Source organism: Daldinia decipiens (assembly GCF_022478715.1).
Source record: "Daldinia decipiens strain CBS 113046 unplaced genomic scaffold F4813scaffold_3, whole genome shotgun sequence".
NCBI lineage: Eukaryota > Fungi > Ascomycota > Sordariomycetes > Xylariales > Hypoxylaceae > Daldinia > Daldinia decipiens.
In genome coordinates, this window is record NW_026054546.1 from 1,255,065 (window position 1) to 1,272,258 (window position 17,194).

General features: G+C 48.7%; 6 protein-coding genes across 6 annotated transcripts; 4 read left to right on the top strand and 2 right to left on the bottom strand.

Moving 5' to 3' along the window:
- The first annotated feature begins 316 nt into the window (after nt 1-316).
- On the top strand, nt 317-3,735 carry F4813DRAFT_176522 (uncharacterized protein). Its single transcript, XM_049239266.1, has 3 exons — nt 317-1,030; nt 1,122-1,217; nt 1,291-3,735. The coding sequence occupies exons 1-3, from the start codon at nt 542-544 to the stop codon at nt 3,448-3,450; spliced, it is 2,745 nt and encodes a 914-aa protein (XP_049103876.1). The 5' UTR covers nt 317-541; the 3' UTR covers nt 3,451-3,735.
- A 1,111-nt stretch (nt 3,736-4,846) lies between these two features.
- F4813DRAFT_346191 (uncharacterized protein) lies at nt 4,847-7,139 on the bottom strand. The gene is made up of 2 exons (XM_049241825.1): nt 6,500-7,139; nt 4,847-6,446 (listed from the first exon to the last, which is right to left on the bottom strand). Exons 1-2 carry the CDS (start codon nt 6,849-6,851, stop codon nt 5,284-5,286), a joined length of 1,515 nt encoding a protein of 504 aa, XP_049103877.1. The 5' UTR covers nt 6,852-7,139; the 3' UTR covers nt 4,847-5,283.
- A 687-nt stretch (nt 7,140-7,826) lies between these two features.
- F4813DRAFT_346196 (uncharacterized protein) lies at nt 7,827-10,616 on the top strand. Its single transcript, XM_049241826.1, has 4 exons — nt 7,827-8,277; nt 8,341-8,350; nt 8,512-9,545; nt 9,594-10,616. The coding sequence occupies exons 2-4, from the start codon at nt 8,348-8,350 to the stop codon at nt 10,345-10,347; spliced, it is 1,791 nt and encodes a 596-aa protein (XP_049103878.1). The 5' UTR covers nt 7,827-8,277; nt 8,341-8,347; the 3' UTR covers nt 10,348-10,616.
- A 253-nt stretch (nt 10,617-10,869) lies between these two features.
- Nucleotides 10,870-12,554, top strand: F4813DRAFT_346199 (eukaryotic translation initiation factor 6). The gene is made up of 3 exons (XM_049241827.1): nt 10,870-11,103; nt 11,192-11,350; nt 11,430-12,554. Exons 1-3 carry the CDS (start codon nt 11,069-11,071, stop codon nt 11,974-11,976), a joined length of 741 nt encoding a protein of 246 aa, XP_049103879.1. The 5' UTR covers nt 10,870-11,068; the 3' UTR covers nt 11,977-12,554.
- Nucleotides 12,555-14,187: 1,633 nt separating this feature from the next.
- On the top strand, nt 14,188-15,591 carry F4813DRAFT_385586 (uncharacterized protein; the record flags this gene model as incomplete). The annotated part of the gene is made up of 1 exon (XM_049246276.1): nt 14,188-15,591. One exon carries the CDS (start codon nt 14,188-14,190, stop codon nt 15,589-15,591), a length of 1,404 nt encoding a protein of 467 aa, XP_049103880.1.
- An 827-nt stretch (nt 15,592-16,418) lies between these two features.
- On the bottom strand, nt 16,419-16,885 carry F4813DRAFT_385587 (NADH-ubiquinone oxidoreductase B12 subunit family-domain-containing protein; the record flags this gene model as incomplete). Its single annotated transcript, XM_049246277.1, has 3 exons — nt 16,419-16,584; nt 16,695-16,799; nt 16,872-16,885. The coding sequence occupies 3 exons, from the start codon at nt 16,883-16,885 to the stop codon at nt 16,419-16,421; spliced, it is 285 nt and encodes a 94-aa protein (XP_049103881.1).
- Between the last annotated feature and the right edge of the window lie 309 nt (nt 16,886-17,194).

Genomic DNA, 17,194 nt, shown 5'->3' on the forward strand with positions numbered 1-17,194 from the left:
CTATTGCCACGACCTCATCACCTTGGCCCTTGGGAGAATAACTCGGATACCGGATGGGCTGGTTCAACAAATCCTATTCTCGATTCTTTAACTCTACTTCTTTTTTTTTCCTACCACCCGCAACTTAGTTAATTGTTTTGGTCAATGCTGCTAGAAGACCTAAACCTTTCTGCCTTCTTTTTCCTACCATCAACACGACACATTTCACTGACACGCAAACATATTACAACATTACTTTCTCAAGCCAAAAATTCATTCACCTGCAGCCTCTACCACTGTACATCAGAACACAGGAAACAGGGTTTTTCTCTTACCTTCACTCTCTTTTTATTCTTCTTTTCTATCTGCGAAGCAGCCTGCTTTTTTACTTCTACATTTCTACATTTCTACATTTCTACATTTCTACATTTCTGTGTAATTCAACCCCTAACGAATTTCACGCATCCTTCAACTCTTACACGTCTCACACCCTTCTAATCCACAATCCGTCTAATCCAACCGTCACCATACCCTTTCTTCAATTTCTACACTTTCTATCACAATGGGTAGTACTCCCAAAACCACCTCGTCTGTAGCGGCGAGCCCTGCAAAGGGTAAAGCTGCTGCCGTCGCCGCCGCCACCACTACCACCAAGAAACCTCCCGCAAATGGTGTTACCAAGCGACCCGGACGCAAGCCCGCCGCCAAGAAAGGCGCTGGTCGTGGTAAAGGACGAGGCCAGAAGAAAGTTTACAGTGATACACGCGTCCAAGCTGCTTATGAACGCCAGAGGGAACTCAGAGACCTCTACTCGCAAGTTGCTTTAGCTGTTAAGCCGGCTCTTGAGGAGATTGCCGATCAAACCCTCAAGAAGCTGACGGAATCCATGGATGGCCATAAGGGCGTGGCAGAGTATTACACCGTTCAAGAACAGCTAGACCAACAACTCCAGCATGTTATAGAGACTGCTGACCGAGAACGACGCACAAGAGACATGATCTCGCAGCGCTCTTACGAGCTTGATCGCACATGCACTCAGAAGAAATTTATGGTACGTACTATTACCTATTACCTTTCAATATGCACTTCCAACCCTCTATCTCGCTCCCTTATCAATCTTGTCTTACTTACAATCATATTAGGACTCATTCGAGTACCAAACCGAAGAACTTTACGACGGCGCTGAGAACCGCGCCAGCATTCTAGCAGAGCTCCACCGTGAAGGCCAAGCTACTGATGTAAGTAAATGTGTTATACTTTCTTCGCCCACATCTCTGTTCCAATCCTAACTGAATTAACAAGCCCACCCAGACGCTTGACCTGACTTATCATTACGTTGACCATATACCCTACGTCTCGTTTACTGGTCAATCGGATGATATCGTCACCTCAGGCAAAGGCCGTAAGGGGAAGGCCGTTGGTAAGCGGAAAGCAGACGACCAACTTGATGGGCAAGCCGATTCCAAGAAGCCTCGGCATACCGGTGGCCTGCTTGCCTCAGAGCAACAGCCCGATGGTGTACCAGAATCTAACGTCGCGACACCGACGCCACCTGATGAGCAGGAATTTGTTGTTTCCGGCAAAAACTTCCCGGACCTTCCCGCCGGCGCAAGCGATCCTGACGAGTATGGCGTTCGCAGCGTCAATAAACGGGCAAAGAGCCCACGCAATAGGTTTATTGTCCCGCCCTTATTTCAATTCGACGACAAGGAAATAGGATTCCGAGATTCCACCAACGACTCAACCCGGAAGGCCACCCGCGCGGTTAGAGGCATGTTCCTCGACACGCCCAACTCTAATACCTGGCATTGGGACCACACGGTCAAGGACTACGATGCCCGAGACTACAAGGGCGATACCCTAGACCCAGAGGTTGTAAAGAAGCATGGATTACATCCGAAATATGGCATGTTCCTCCCCAACTCTACTAATGAGTCGGAATATGGCCATGAGCGTGTCGATGGAACCCGACCTGTTGTTGTCGTACCCGACAAGAATACTACCATTCATGCATCCCGATCAACCCGTCCTATGAAGATGGACATGATGCTGAAGGAGGACAGAATCAAGTGTGCTGTAGCAGGAATGCTTCGGAGCTTTTGCCAAGAGGAAGACGTCGACCCCGAGGAAATTGTCACCGATGAAATGCGAGATCGCGAGCGCAGAGTTCGTGAGAGACTGACCATGTCCTCCGATGAAAGCTTTTCTTTGGAGGGAGCAACCCATGCTCAGTCAACAGAAACTGATGGCTCTGTCTACAGAGACAACATGTCTCTTCTTCTCCAGGCTGCCGAGATCGCAGACGCTGACAAGCCTACCCAACCGTCTCCTACTACACGGCCATCTCGCCCTTATGATGCGGTGAGAGACGTTTTTACGAGCGCGGAGCCGGCTCCTAGCCGCACAGAACGCTATTCAGATGGGAGTGCCAATGCACTTTCTGTCTTTGCGGACGCTGTCTTGGAGCTGTCCCAACAAAAACAGCTACAACAACAGCAGCAGCAGCATCAACAACAACACCAACACCAACAAGCGGACATTGCGCTCATGAGCGATTCTTCTATGATCGACCCTCGTCTTCTCGGTCCACCTACTCAGCCTCCACCCCTCCCCAATGCATTCTTGCAGACCGCGTTAAACCCTGCCTCGGCTTTCGCGCATATTGCACCAGCTCCTACCGCAATGATGGAAGTACCGCAGCAGCCTGCCCCCCCCAGGATCCCATTCTCGAACCAGAGCAGCGTGAAGGAGAGTCCGATTCTACCTCCCCTACGGCCTAACAGAGCAGATGGTCTGGGAAAGAGTTTGAACATAGCACCACCCCCTTTAACTCAATCTACTCACAGACAGCAAGAGTTCGACTCTTCTCGTGCGCTAGTTCACTCGAACTCGGGGACTTTCTTTGCACCTGCACCGTCACGACCTTTTCATCAGGGTCTTACTTTTCATCACGAGTCAACTTTGATGCCGATGTCTCTTCAGCAAGGCCCATCTATGTCCGGCTCCGGCATGTTGCTAAACCAGCCTCATTTACCTCATATGTCTGCTTATCCTCTTGAAATGTCTCCCCCTCTACAGAGCCAGCCGCATCTGGCCCCTCTATCGACACAGATGGAAGTTCCTGTGCCTTCGACATCACCGACTGGCCCACCTTTGACTTCGCCTTCGTCACCCGCTCATACACCCCGCAGTAGGGGATCTACATCATCGAACGGCAACAACGCTGGAAAGTACCGCAAGATTGCTGCCGCACCTATTCCCCATAACCGCCCTTGGCCTTCCAACGGTGGCACCGAGTTGAGACTCGCGCATTATGATCACAAGGAAGCGATCAAAGACTACCGAGCCAACGAGCCGCCCCCGCGAACCGGGCCTACAACTATTAGAGGATGGAACGTAAACAACGTTTCCAAGAGTCGGAACAAGAATGTGAAGAAGGAGGACTCCGAGGAGAAGGAATCTCCAAAGTAGGTCTCAACAGAAGACAACTACTCTAAGACTCGTGTTGACCATTGCCGTTTCACAGCATGATACAACCATACATCAGCAAATGGAACGCTTCCGAGCGAAACTAACGTTCCGAATTCTCGGTCCATAGCATATATACCGACCGAACTGGTTCACGAATCGATTCCTACAAATCTAGGAAATGAAAATCCGCATGATAGAACATCGGATACGAGAAAATACTTGAATACCTCTTTATTGATTAACTACTACTTCACGATATCATTTTACGACTACTACCGCCCCGTGGATACCAAACAACACTTTTACTTTTCTCGCGCACACACACACACATTCGGCGTTGAGCCTTAATTTTGCCATTACTACAAACTTGTATTTTCTCGTCATCATATCACGACACACTTGGTATCCCACAGCATGGCGCCGGGCAGGCAGGCTGCATTGGACAGGGGATTCGCATATCGGGGTCTTCCCTACGCTAGGCGCGCCCCGAAAAATTCATCATCTTCGTCATCATTGCATAAAAACTCGGAGTTTAGGGATAAGGGAAACTTTTTTTTTTTCATTTTTTTTTCAACGTCTTGTCTTTTTATTTATTATCCCCCCCCCAATTTCCTGCTCTCTTAGAGCAAACATCTTGTGTATCTGGCACAGGCCGCGATAGAGGAGAGGGTTTGCATTATAATCAGTTGGCCGTTGGTACGAATCCCCCTTGGAGGAGAAGGGAGGACAGCGGATGGAATATAGGGAGGTAGGCAGGCAGGGAAGGAGGAAGGGAGGGAGCGCCGAAAATAGAGCCACGGGTTGTGGCCGGTCGCGTCTTAGCGTAGCGAAGCGACCTTGTATAGAGGGATCCAATGAATGTTGTTTGCACATACACCTAAGACCTCTTGGTGTCTTCCTTGGTAGCGTGACTTGTCTGGTGATTCTCGTAGATGAATAACAATGATACTTGTCTGTGGACTTTTAAGGATGCCTGTTCTTTGCGTAGACCAAGCAATAGCAAGTAGTATACCAGCGAAGACTTGAGCGAAAACACACACACACACACACACACACACACACGCCCTTTTCTAACAACTAGACTATAATTATGCGGTATAAATCCCAGCCGGAATAAAGAGTAGTTTTCGCCTAGTTATTCTTTTCCATGCTCGGCATAGCGTCACTTTGCCAGCCTTTCTTTCATCTTGTACGTGTACAAGTCTATTTTCTTCGAAAGTACCTAGTCTTATAAGTTATAGCATCGCATATTAGCACATTTCCATATTAAGGTTTAGTAAAACCGTAGACTCGAGTATCCCTGAGTTGCTATAGGTGAGATGGGTATAACTATACCCAGGTATATAAGATACATATATACCCGAGTACTAACATTCACAGTATCTTGGCTTAGATATTTAGAAGACACCGACTTGTAGATTGATAAAGCATCTGGCTACCTATTATACAGCGCAGCACCACCTGCATTTCGTGTTTCTTTCTTTTCATTTTCCTCTCTCTTCCCCTCTTTCTCCCCTTCCTACTCTTTTGCTATCTCCTAACCTACCTAGCCAGGTAGTTTTCTTTTGCCACCAAACCGAAGAAAGAATCTCTAACGATAATCGAACGTATTCATCCCTCTTATTTTTCTTTGGAACTCTCGCAAAGGAAAAAAATCTTTTATCTGAAATCCGCCTGCTAATCCCTGGAAAGATGGAAATAACCGAACAGGAATATCACTGGAATCTGCTATGCCAACTCTGAAAAACGCCCGAGACTTGGCCCCCACCGTGTCCAAACGCAAAGAAACATCGTCTCTCCTGCATAAACTGCCCGCACGTACCACCTCGCCCATCACACACCAGAAACAGGCGCCATCATCATAGCGGCCTGGTCCATAGGTAGCATCTGCGAGGCATCAACCCCACCAAACGGCATCATTCCCGGTGCCGTCGATAGCTCTAACTGGGCCCTACCAAGCTTTCCCTCCGGGTGCAGCGGATACATCTCGGCCTCCATCTTATCACCATCGAATACGACCATATTCTGGATGGGCTGCTGGCGTTGGCCGCGAACGTTGATGACGTCCTGCGCGAGCTGACCACCAAGGATCGCGGTAACCGGCGCAATTTCGCTTCCCACGTTCTGCAGGAAGCTGCGTAGAAACTCGGAGCGTAGAGTCTCGGCGGGGAGAGACAGCAATTGGTGGTTGTGCGTGGCAGAACGGGTGAACGCTTCTAGGTCCTGCTTGTTGTGTTCGGGGAACCGGTCGTTGTGCGTTTGTTGGAAGGCCCAGAGCGCGCGTAGGCAGGAGAGAGCAGGGGAGACGGCTTTGAGACGGCGCTTGGACTTGAGGTACTCAGGAGGTAGGAGACTTGTTTCGGAAGCGAGGTCCCAGGTAGAGTATAGTTCGCGCTTTTGTACTTTCTCAATGGTCTTGCCGCCTTCCTTCTCACTTTCCACCTTAATAATGCTGCGAGTCCGGGTCTCTGGGCCCACGGTTGTTGGCACGTTGGGCTTGTCTCGCTGCAAAACGTAATCGTGCTCGATCAGGTCACAGAATATGTAACCATAAAAGCCGTAGGTACCAGCGGCATAGAACTGGCGGTTGTGAAGGCGAGTAGCGGTGTTAATGAAGGCGAAGACAGTGGGGCTAAGATCCGTGGCAATGACGATATCGAAGTTGCTGAAAAAAGACGCGCCTTTGGTCATTATGCTTCCAGAATCGGCAATGACCTTGACTCTAGGATTCAGCTTTTGAATCCTACCAACAGCTGCTTCAGCACGGCTTTGGCCAATATTCTCCTCGGTGAGAAAAAATTGTGCCCCCAGATCAGCTTCCGTGACTATTTGGTCATCAACAACGGTTAAGGAACCAATGCCAGCTAACACCAAGTTCTTGGCGATCTCATTCGCGAGAGCCTTCATAGTGATCAGAACAACGTTGGTGTTCTGTATCTTTTGTTGTGCCTCCATGCCCCATAACCGCAGTTGGCGGTCGTATAGGGCGATGTCATCTGATAGCCGTATTAGATGAGAACTTAAGCAATAAAGTGAAGTGCTATCTTACCTGCACTTAAAACATTTCCGTTGATTGGTTGAGGTATGATGGGGTTGTTGAAATTGGGTATAATATGTGATTGAGTTGGAGGCGGTATTATCATGCCCGGATTAGTGAAGTTGCCGTTGTTGAAGACTGTTTGCTGGAGGGTGGCGAAGCTATCATCTGTATTAGGAAACACCGGGATGCCATTTCCTGGAATCGAGTTCTCAGGTCGTAGAGATATGCCCGAGGTTGGTAACGGTAGTGGATCTCGTCCGGGTATCCCGCTATCCCGGACTGGCTGATTCGGCTCGGGAACAGGAGCTTCACCCGAGTTTGTCTGGCGATTCGGGAGAGCAGTATGGTCTTGAGTCTCCATTCTGTTTTGATGAGTCGTAAATGCCAGGTCGTAAAGAAGTATGAGAATTAATTACAGGATATGACAGGATGGGCTATCTTGATAAGAGCTAAATGCATAAAATGCTATTGACTAGTCAAGTCTGGCGGCTGAGCTGAACAGCTCAAAGTAGTATGGGTGAAGGTTATGCGTGAAGACGAGACCCAGAGCAGAAGCGCGGCGCGACTTGCTTGTTCTTGGATGCTGACTAACAAGTCTCCCTTTCCTCTTTCCTCTTTCCTCTTTCCTCTTTCCTCTTTCCTCTTTCCTATTTCCTATTTCGTAAATATTAGGGATATGTAGGAAGGTGTTCTGGGGCTTGACGATATGGTAGTCTAGCATTTAGTTTTGGTAGTTATTGAAAGCTAGATTCATTCGTTTGCTACATGTAATGATGTGATGAATATAATCATGCATGTAAATCACGTATGTATGGACCTTTATTAAGGCAAGATGCGACGATGAGCTAGCCTCGCCTTCTTTTAGGTCACCCTTTTAGGTAACACTACAGGTGTAACTTGCATTAGGCAAATAGGCAAATCAATGTGGATACGCTGGGATAATAGAATAAGTCTCGTTATTTGGAGAGCTAAAACTGAATTGGAGGATTGAAGGTCATAGCAACCCGTTATAAGCATAGTACATGGATGTATGAAGTCACGGCATGAGGTCACAGAAACAGCTACCTACATACCTAATTGAGGTAGGTTGTACAACATATTATAAATACCCAATATATAGGCGCACCACGCTCAATAATTTCTAACTCGTGGCTTAAGTCCATACAAAGAGGCTTACAAAAAAGGAGAAGGTACCTAACAGGCATATGGCATTAGGAATTGATCCTCTTAATCAATTATGATTGGTATCGCTGCCTGAAAGAAATTGGATGGCTACACAAAGAGTGTGACAAGGCCCGAATAAAGCTGAGGTACAAAACAAAGGTACCTTCCACTACCTAAGGATAAGATTTAAGTAATTGGGCGGAAGGGGGGTTGCGTGAGCATGACTAGTGCATGTTTAAGAGGTACCCTAATTATCGGGTAATCATTATGTAGCGTAGTTGTACATTTTATCAATTTTACCCATTAGATCGCTACCTAGGTTACATATGTACAACTTTATAAGTAAAAAACCCCGCCTAAAACCCAACCAACCGGTCTACCTGCTCCATCTCACCAATGTCCTTTCACACAACATCCCACGTCTGCATGTCCATTCCTTATTCCCAAGGGATTTCCCATTTCAACTTCCAACTACAACTCCATTGATTACTCCATTCATCTCCCTCCCTGTCCGCCAACCTGTCAAACCCATCAACTCGATCATCTTAACATATACCGGTCGAAACCCCTGATAATACCAATTCATCACTATATCACTACTTGACTGTTCTTGGCTTAATCAGGTACACATCAGCTGCGGTCTGATCCGCTGACGCACATCTTGACGAATACTTACAGGTCCCTAGTCTCTTAATGGTAAGTCTCAGCTTCGCCTGGTATATACTGCCATGTATTACCACGTTTCCTCCGGGGTCGGCTTCCACCTTTGGTCCGCACCGAAATATCAACTTGCGTCCCCGCCCAGATACGCTTTTGGGTGTCAGCATTATTGTACTAACTATGCCATTACCCAATAGTCGGACGATCCTTCCGGACAGCCTCCGCCAAATCCAGGACCTTTTCGCACTGCGGACGAGATAGTACGTTCCATACTCGATGGTGATGCTTCGCCTTCTGATATCAGCCCTTCTGGAGAGTTATATCGGGCTATAGAGAGGTATTACCCATATTCCCGACCGCCTAATCGCCCACGACCAGACCTCGTCCGGAACCATTTAACCCGTTTGGGTCAGCGCTCGTCATCGCGGAACAGTATGCCGTTCGAGCTCAGCTCGGAAGCGCAACGAAGATTCTCGAGAGAGCCGCAAAGTTCTGACGCATCACCCCGCTATAATTTACCCCCCTCTGCTCCTTACCTGCCGCCGCTGCGATCTCTAACAAGTACCCGACGACCTTCGGCAATGCCCTCATCCGGGCTATCGGGATCACGAGCACGCGCGGCGGACCGCATGTACGCGGCAAGGATGCGGACTGCGCAGAGGAATCGGAGCGAGACCAATGACGAAGCGGGCGAGTTCTGGGAGCGACTAGAACCGTTTGATAGAGGTTCGCGTGGTACCCGACGCTCCGCCACCGGCCAGATTGCTGATTCGCAATCTTCCTTAGACGAGGAACGTTTGCGGGAAGACACAAATTCTGAACTACGAATGCTTTTGGATTTTACTCATCCTCCCGGCCATCCTTATTCTGATCTTACATTTTCAACATTACCGCCGCCGCCACCGCCACAAGATCCAGCAGAAGATAATCGACGAGTCAAGAGGCGCAAATTAGACTCTGATCGTCTGTCTAGTAGTTTTCAAGGTTTTCGATATGGGAAATATGGACAAGTGGAACCGGGTCAGCTGACCATGGAGTTGGTGAGCTGCGATGGGGGCATCTTTTCTGACGACGGCCAGAGATATGCAGCTGAGAATATCCTCAAAAATGATCAAACCGTCTACTGCACCGAAGGGCCGAGATGCAATATCATACTAAGACATCAAGGCGCCACCGTCTTTACGCTTAAGGAGTTGATTATAAAGGCTCCTAGGTCTAATTTTACCTCCCCGTGAGCAACATTCTCCCTTGTCTATACTCTTACTAATTGATCTCATAGTGTGCAGGAAGGTATGGTCTTCGTTTCGATGACGTCTGACCATCTCCTAACACGGACGGCCCAGTACCAAATTCAATACTCGGCTTCTAGAAATTCGCCTAGGCGTGGGGAGCAGGATAGCCAACCCCTGACACCTATTTTGTCCGTTAGGCATAATGAAGATGGAAGCACCATGACGCACGCACAGATTAGAGCGAGGCGGCTATATAATATCGGCATGGACGATGAAGACAACAACGTACGAGTTGCTCAGATTCCCTCTGAATTTAATGTTGCACCCCCCCCCTTTAGGGTCACTACGGAATGTAGCGATGACGAGACAGATGATCCGACTCCGAGGGGAGATTGGCGGCCGCCCAATAGGATTGGGTCCTTGCCATTCGAGAGTAGCGAAACAAGCGATGATGAGGGCAACGCGAATGATTATTCGTTCAGCGAAGCATATCAAAGATTCCGACGGCATCGTAATCGACCGAGTACTGCACTGGAAGAGGCGGTGGAAGCTGCACAGGTGGCTACGCAGGAGGCTGTCCGTGCCGTGGGCGGGGAGATGATGGTTCCTTACGCGCGGTTCTTTATCGAGAGGAACAAAAGTAAGTGTACTATTAAGTTTGATCCTCCGGTTTCTGGACGGTTTATATTGTTGAAGATGTGGAGTCCGCATCGGGATCCGAGCGAAAATATCGACATACAGGCGGTCATCGCCAAAGGGTTTGCGGGACCGAGATATTTCCCATCAGTGGAGTTAAGGTGATGGTGACGAAGTTTAGAGGCGTTAATGGCGGCATTCCTGGAGGAATAGTCCATTATAGAAACAGGTTTAGAGATGAGGTAGCTTCATTGGCTCTCGCTGAAATGCGCGTGCATGTAATTGACTTCACAATCAATATGATGCTACTTGATATGATGCTACTTGTTCTTATAGGAATTTCATAATCGTATTGCCTATAAGTTTATACAAGGCACCTCATTGCGCTAATAGGCTTGCTTGAGACTTGTTACCCAATGCGAGATCAAATGCAGAATAAAGCAGAGGTCTACCAAGATTGGATTGAGTTGAGTTCAGTATGAATCATCGTGGCTAAGCATGCGCCATAAATGTATTTGGCACTTTAGGTTAGGTACAGTTGAGCGTGTGGGATAAGTACTTGGTACAACTACCCTTGTTTAGAGTCATCCAGATTGAGTCACATCCGGGAAACTTGTATAGGTAGGCTCTTAGTTCCAGAGCCTCTTGGTAAGTACGAAATAAGAGGTATTACTTGTATAGCCCCACATGAATATTTTAGATTAATACGCAGCATTATCCCATGCCTTAGTGCCTCTACTTACCTAACATACTCTTACATAGCAGAACAACCGATTTCTTCTTCTCTTGATATCTGCTCTACTTTACCTTTAAAAACTTGAATAGCCTCTCCGTTACAATTGCGGCCGATACAGTGTCTAGCAATACAACTTGTAGCGGATAAATCATGGCTGTGCGCGCACAATTCGAGAACTCCAACGAGTAAGCCCCGCCATTCTAGTTTTAGGGACCCCGCGAAAGCAAATTTGTGTGGTAGACAAAGTGCTAATGATGCAATTCTACAATCCAGGGTCGGCGTCTTCGCGACACTCACCAATTCTTATGCTCTGACCGCCGTCGGCGCGAGCGAAAACTTTTACAGCGTCTTCGAGGCTGAACTGCAAGATGTCATTCCCATCTGCCGAACTACAATCGCCGGCACGCGCATCATCGGCCGGTTAACAGCGGGGTAAGAAACAACTGCGTTTCCTAATATTGTATGCGTTTATATGCTGGTGTGAGACTAATTACCTGTTTCTTGTCCTTAGGAACCGTAAGGGCCTTCTCGTACCCACTTCTACTACCGATCAAGAACTGCAACATCTGCGCAATTCCTTACCCGACGAGATCAAGATCCAAAGAATAGAGGAGCGTTTATCCGCCTTGGGCAATGTTATCGTCTCAAACGATCACATAGCTCTGGTCCATCCGGATCTGGAGCGCGAGACGGAGGAGATTATTTCAGATGTTCTAGGTGTTGAGGTTTTCCGGCAGACGATTGCGGACAACGTGCTTGTCGGAAGTTATATGAGCTTGAGTAATCAGGGCGGATTAGTGCACCCCAAGACCAGTATCCAAGACCAGGACGAGCTGAGCAGTCTTCTGCAAGTACCGCTCGTTGCGGGCAGTGTGAACCGAGGCAGCAATGTGGTTGGCGCTGGTATGGTGGTCAACGACTGGTTGGCGGTGACGGGGTTGGATACGACGGCGACGGAGCTTAGTGTCATCGAGAGTGTCTTCAGACTAGGCGAGGGCGCCGCGCCGGGCAATGTCGGTGGCAAACTGAAGGACACCATGGTGGAGAGTTTTTACTGAAGAGCCAATTTTGTGTGGTTGGCCAGGACCTGGCTTCAAATTGGTATTGGGCTTCATGAAATCCCGAGCCTACCGTGATGAATGCGAGTTTCCTCAGATGGGAACAGCTTGCCGTCTTATTGCGGATGAATTTACCAGCCGCCCAACTAGTATAACGGACAGCTGAATATCAGCTTTATGGTTGTTATGCCGGGATAAGGGCATGGCAATTAGTTAATCAATGAAGCATCCCGACTACCTGTAACTAAGGAGTATTCCAAGACATACATAGTTGGGTGTTGATGTCGGTGGAACTTTGCATCGTGTGAAATGTAGGAAGCGAGCCGAAACGTTAAGACAGTATACGTCGAGGTGACCTAACCTAGTTAATAACTAAAACATTGATTCTTTTTAGTATTGGCTAGATACTTGTTGGTGAAACTGATGTTAACGTGCTATGATGTTTGCAAGGAACCTCGGGTTAGAGTAGCGAGGTTACTTAAAACAATAACAATAGCAAAACTTATGTGCTACAGTCGATTGTGTTCGTTGAAGTTTACGGGATGTACTACTAAAGTCAATGATCAATGGTCAATGGTCAATGGCTATTATTCTACTATGTATATGCTCTTTTAACTAATGGTGTCGTGTTCGATTCTTCAAAATTACTCGAGTCCACTCTTAAATCCACCCTACTGTAGTAAAGCATTCCATGGTCTTTGCACGAATAAATATTCTCGTATTTAAAATCATACATATCTAGTTATCCAAATGCCTAACCAAAACGGAATGATATGCGGCTAGATGTGCCACGTGCATCGACTGTGCGTCGACTTTAAGCATCGTAACATGGTATTGGGATCGTATTGGGATCGCAAGGAAATGTAGAAATCCATAAATATCTGATGGAGAGCCAGAAACTTGGGATCAGTGGGAAATTTGAATTGGTCCAAGACAGGACGCAGAGACATTGCGCAAGCTACGTACTACACTACGTATATTATCTCTTATGTAGACGGATGATGAACGGTACAGCGTTCCAGTTGAATGAATATCAGTGGTTATGTTCCTGTTCGAGGGTCTACATAGTAGAGCTGATGGCTCGGTGTTAGAAACAACTGAATACATACATACGTAAGTCCTATTATGTAAAGAGTTTTAGTTAATAATGTAAGTCTATTGGATATTTTACCTATCACAAGCTAGAGATTCGAGGATACATACATACCTAGGTATGTACAAGACCCACGCTCACATGCTGGTCGATGGCTGGTAATGGAGCTATGTACATAGTACATACTAGAAAAAGGTACCATGTAGTATCATCTTTTACAATGCTGTCTCCTCTCTTACATAGTTTTTTACTTTCAAAGTCTTGAATTAATAAGTGATCCAAAACTTACCCGTCCTACATAAGGCTGAAGAACTAATAAACTCGAAACGAGACCATAAGTATTAACTACATAACATTCTGCCGTTCTTTATCTATTCACCCATCTACTATTATGTACTAGACGATCTCCCGCGCGTTTCCCCCTGGTCCTCAAAGAAAAAGACTTGAAGTTCAAAGCTTGGCTTGGTGGATCCTCGGGAGGAAGTAGACGGAGGAAGTGTGCTTTAAACACTGTGCTTCTCTACAGTACAACATACCGTATTGAGCAAAGATGTCGAAATGATTGGCCCTGAGCCTGTCTAATCACCCCTTGCCAACCACCCGTCCAGCCGTCTTACACCTAAATCTGGAATCCCGGCGTACCGGACGACCCACCAACTACTACGTGCGACCTACCATATCGTTGCAGAAGTATGTGTCTCCAGTGGTTGTCTCCAGTATTGTTGTTTTGCTGATCATCAGGCTCGTGGCTGGTAGATAGACGACATATGTCATCTTTTACTTTTATTCTATTTTTTATTTTTCATTTTTACTTGCTTAACGGGTTCTGAGAAATAAAGACGAGAATAGGTTCTTAGACCACATCTTTATTTTTCTCAATAGAGCAAATTAGGAAAGTTTCGAACCAACTCGAATAGAGAGACCAAAACTCCCAAAAGTCGAATTTACACTACACTAGGTTACCGAGACCCCAGCACAAATACCAGGGTTCCGCTCCCTGAGCCAGAAAAGGGTCCTTTCCTCTTGGACGATTCCCTGTGTCGTCCCACACCCCGAAACAATATCCCATTATGCTAAGGAGTACCGCCGCTCCGAGACCACCCGTTTAAGAAACAAACATGGATACTGAGGCATACGGGGCAGTCGACGAACTGGGGAGAACAATAGGGTATCACGGACCAACCATGACCTTCGAACCTCTGGAGTACTCTTCCACCTCATTAAAACCACCTGGTCTTATTACACCGCTCGCCGATACAAGTAATACCTTGCTGTCGAATATACGGCACCAGCGGCAGCAGTCGGCTCCGAACGTTTATTATTCCAACGCGGATTCGCGGTCTCCATCCCCTAAATCAGGTCACGTCAGGCATCAGTCTCAAGGCATGCCACTTACCGGCGACGGGAGAGCCGGCCGGCGCTCGGATAACTCCTCAGGAAGATACGGCACCCGGCTGAGCGCTACACAGCCATCCTCATCCGCAGACGAGGCTACCTCTCCAAACACCACACCCAAATCCAAGTGCAGCATCGCAACATCCGACACCACGCCAAAGAGCGCAACACAACCCCGCCTCGGCTTCTTCGCGTCACTCACCACGCGGCTATCCAGCCCAGCGGCGCAGACACCCCAAGAAGTCGACGACGAAATAATCAACATGGACATCGAAGCAGCGCTGTACCCGTCCGCCATCGACCGCGACACCTTCTCGCCCGCGGCCTACAAGAACCTGCAGGCCAACGCGGCGGGGCTGCTGCACAAGATGCAGGACGCGTACCGGCAGCGCGCAGCGACGATCCGCGAGATGCGCGCCGAGCGCGAGGCCTACGGCGAGGAGACGGCGGAGACGGAGCTGCGCATCCGCAGCTTCAAGAGCCAGCTCGAGAGCATGGCGGCGAAAGCGGTCGAGCAGGAGAAAACCATGCAGCTGCTCGTTGCGGAGCTGCTAGCGGAGAAGGAGGCGCGGCGCGAGGCGGAGGACCGGGGGAGGGCGTTGGTCGAGTCGCCGCTGATCACGGAAGATCTCTGCGTGGACGACGCGGACAGGGAGGAGGGCGACGACGCGGACGAGACGCGGAAACGCTGGCGCAACAGCGACGGCACGGTGCGCTCGGATCTCAGCATCGACACGTCCGCGGGGACCAGCGTGACGGACGGCGAAAGCGTCGAGGCCGACAGCATATTCAGCCGCAGCCGGAGCCCGACGGCCACGGTCACAACGACCATGACGGAAACCGAGCTCCTCGCCATCCGGTCCCCCCACACGCCCAACCTGTCGCCGTCGCCCAAGCCCAAGCAGCAGTTGACCGCGTTCCAGAAGCTGGTCAAGGGGATCTCGGGAGGAGGGGCAGGGGGGGAGATGGTGGACGGGTGTGGGAATTGCCGGGGGCGGGACGCGAGCGTGGCGTGGGAGACGGTTAGTCTGCTGCGCGACGAGAATAAGAACTTGAAGCACCGCGTTGCGCAGCTCGAGGTTGTGGTCGAGGGCGCGTTGGATGTTGTTAATGGGATTGGGGCGTAGGGAGGTGGTGTGTGATGTGGTGTGGTGTGGTGTGGTGTGGTTGCTGTAGGGCTTTAGGGGAAGAGATTGAAATAGATGTCTGTCTCGGTTTGTAGGTGTGTGTATGTGTGTGCGTGTGTGCGTGTGTGCGTGTGTACGTTTGTATTATGGAAGTGGAAGATAGGTTAGGCTGGGGATACGGGTATGGGTGGCATTATCCGGCATGGCTATGTCGGTTGGGAGTTTGCATACTTGCATGCATTTGGGTACATCAGATACCTAAGCACATATCATGTTCGTGCTCATCAACATCAACATCAACATCAACATCGTCGAATTATAGTATGGTGGAAAGATAGATCGATTAGCATTTGCAGATATTAGGCATAACGCATCTAAGCCACTATGGCTTGGAGGAAACTTGGCTTTTCTACTTTCAATGTAAATACTTGGAAATTTAAATGAGATCTTCTCCATGTTGGATACCAGCATCGCATATATATCCAAAGTTCTCTTGTCAGGGGGTACATTGGCCCAGCTATATATAGTACTCTAGTCGCCCTATACATACACCATAGACATATTTAAGCGTGAAAAGATATAGGTCTTTTGGTAGATAGTCTCGACATGCCTACTAGACAATGACGAGCTCATCATCACCCAACAGCTAAACACGTTACGATATGTATATTTATGAAAAGGTCTCTTGATCGTGACCGGGTACATTCATTCAGAGAGCTACTCCCATCCGATCTTCGCCGCGGACGAGTCGAATGCGCATATATGTACAATGCCGTGTTTGAAACCTCTATAGCATTTAGTTCCATCTAGCTACCTATTGCATCCGCTCAATGATGGCCCTCCCCGTGCCCGTCCTCGTGGTGCTCGTCCTTGAGGAACAGCTTCTCGAAGCCGAGGTATGCGACGAAGGCTACGGTGGCGATTCCTAGGCCGGGGAAGGCGTTCTTGAAGCGGTTCCAGCGCGTGAATTGGCCCATGTATCGCCATGTTTCCCTGTGTGTACGAAGATCTATGTCAGCAGGCTATTCTGGGCATCTATCCTAGCTTGTCCTGGATTGTTGGTAGTTGGGCCGGAGGGAAAATAGGAAAGGGGGGGGACTGACGCTCGCTCCCAGGGATCGTATCTCGGCTGCCCGGCCGAGTGCGCAAACTTCCTGATGTCGAAGCCGGTGATGTTCGGCTTCTCGCCGTGCTGCGCTCGGAGTATCCTGTTTGCGGCAGGTTTAGTTAGCAATTGCTCGTCTTATTCACCTTTAAAATACCGAGGGTAGAGGGCTAACCTTGAGGGATACATTGTGAGTAAATGTGTGTGTGCTGGTGTAGGAGGAAGTCTTGCAAGAGCTCTCGAAGCAAGACGGCAAAAGCTCAATCACCACTCGTCGTTCAGTTGGTTCCTTGCATTACCTAAGGTAGGTACTTTGCGAGGTACCTTCTTAGCCTGAGCAGCCTAAGGGTATGCCGCTATCTGGTAATTGAATCCTTAGGGAAAGAACAGGGTTCCCCAAGAGGGGTAACTTCATATCGGTGCGCTTGGACCACATTTATCCCTTGTAATTCAATAACACCCCAAGTACCTGCCTACTCCGCGCCGATCTACCTAACG

Bases quoted from the DNA above. Each gene is read 5' to 3' on its own strand.
- F4813DRAFT_176522 (XM_049239266.1), top strand. From the start codon at position 542: ATGGGTAGTACTCCCAAAACCACCTCGTCTGTAGCGGCGAGCCCTGCA. The intron at 1,031-1,121 runs GTACGTACTATT...CAATCATATTAG, and splicing joins GCACTCAGAAGAAATTTATG to GACTCATTCGAGTACCAAAC. The intron at 1,218-1,290 runs GTAAGTAAATGT...AAGCCCACCCAG, and splicing joins GTGAAGGCCAAGCTACTGAT to ACGCTTGACCTGACTTATCA.
- F4813DRAFT_346191 (XM_049241825.1), bottom strand. From the start codon at position 6,851: ATGGAGACTCAAGACCATACTGCTCTCCCGAATCGCCAGACAAACTCG. The intron at 6,447-6,499 runs GTAAGATAGCAC...TACGGCTATCAG, and splicing joins CGGAAATGTTTTAAGTGCAG to ATGACATCGCCCTATACGAC.
- F4813DRAFT_346196 (XM_049241826.1), top strand. The intron at 9,546-9,593 runs GTGAGCAACATT...TTGATCTCATAG, and splicing joins AGGTCTAATTTTACCTCCCC to TGTGCAGGAAGGTATGGTCT.
- F4813DRAFT_346199 (XM_049241827.1), top strand. From the start codon at position 11,069: ATGGCTGTGCGCGCACAATTCGAGAACTCCAACGA. The intron at 11,104-11,191 runs GTAAGCCCCGCC...TCTACAATCCAG, and splicing joins CAATTCGAGAACTCCAACGA to GGTCGGCGTCTTCGCGACAC. The intron at 11,351-11,429 runs GTAAGAAACAAC...TCTTGTCCTTAG, and splicing joins ATCGGCCGGTTAACAGCGGG to GAACCGTAAGGGCCTTCTCG.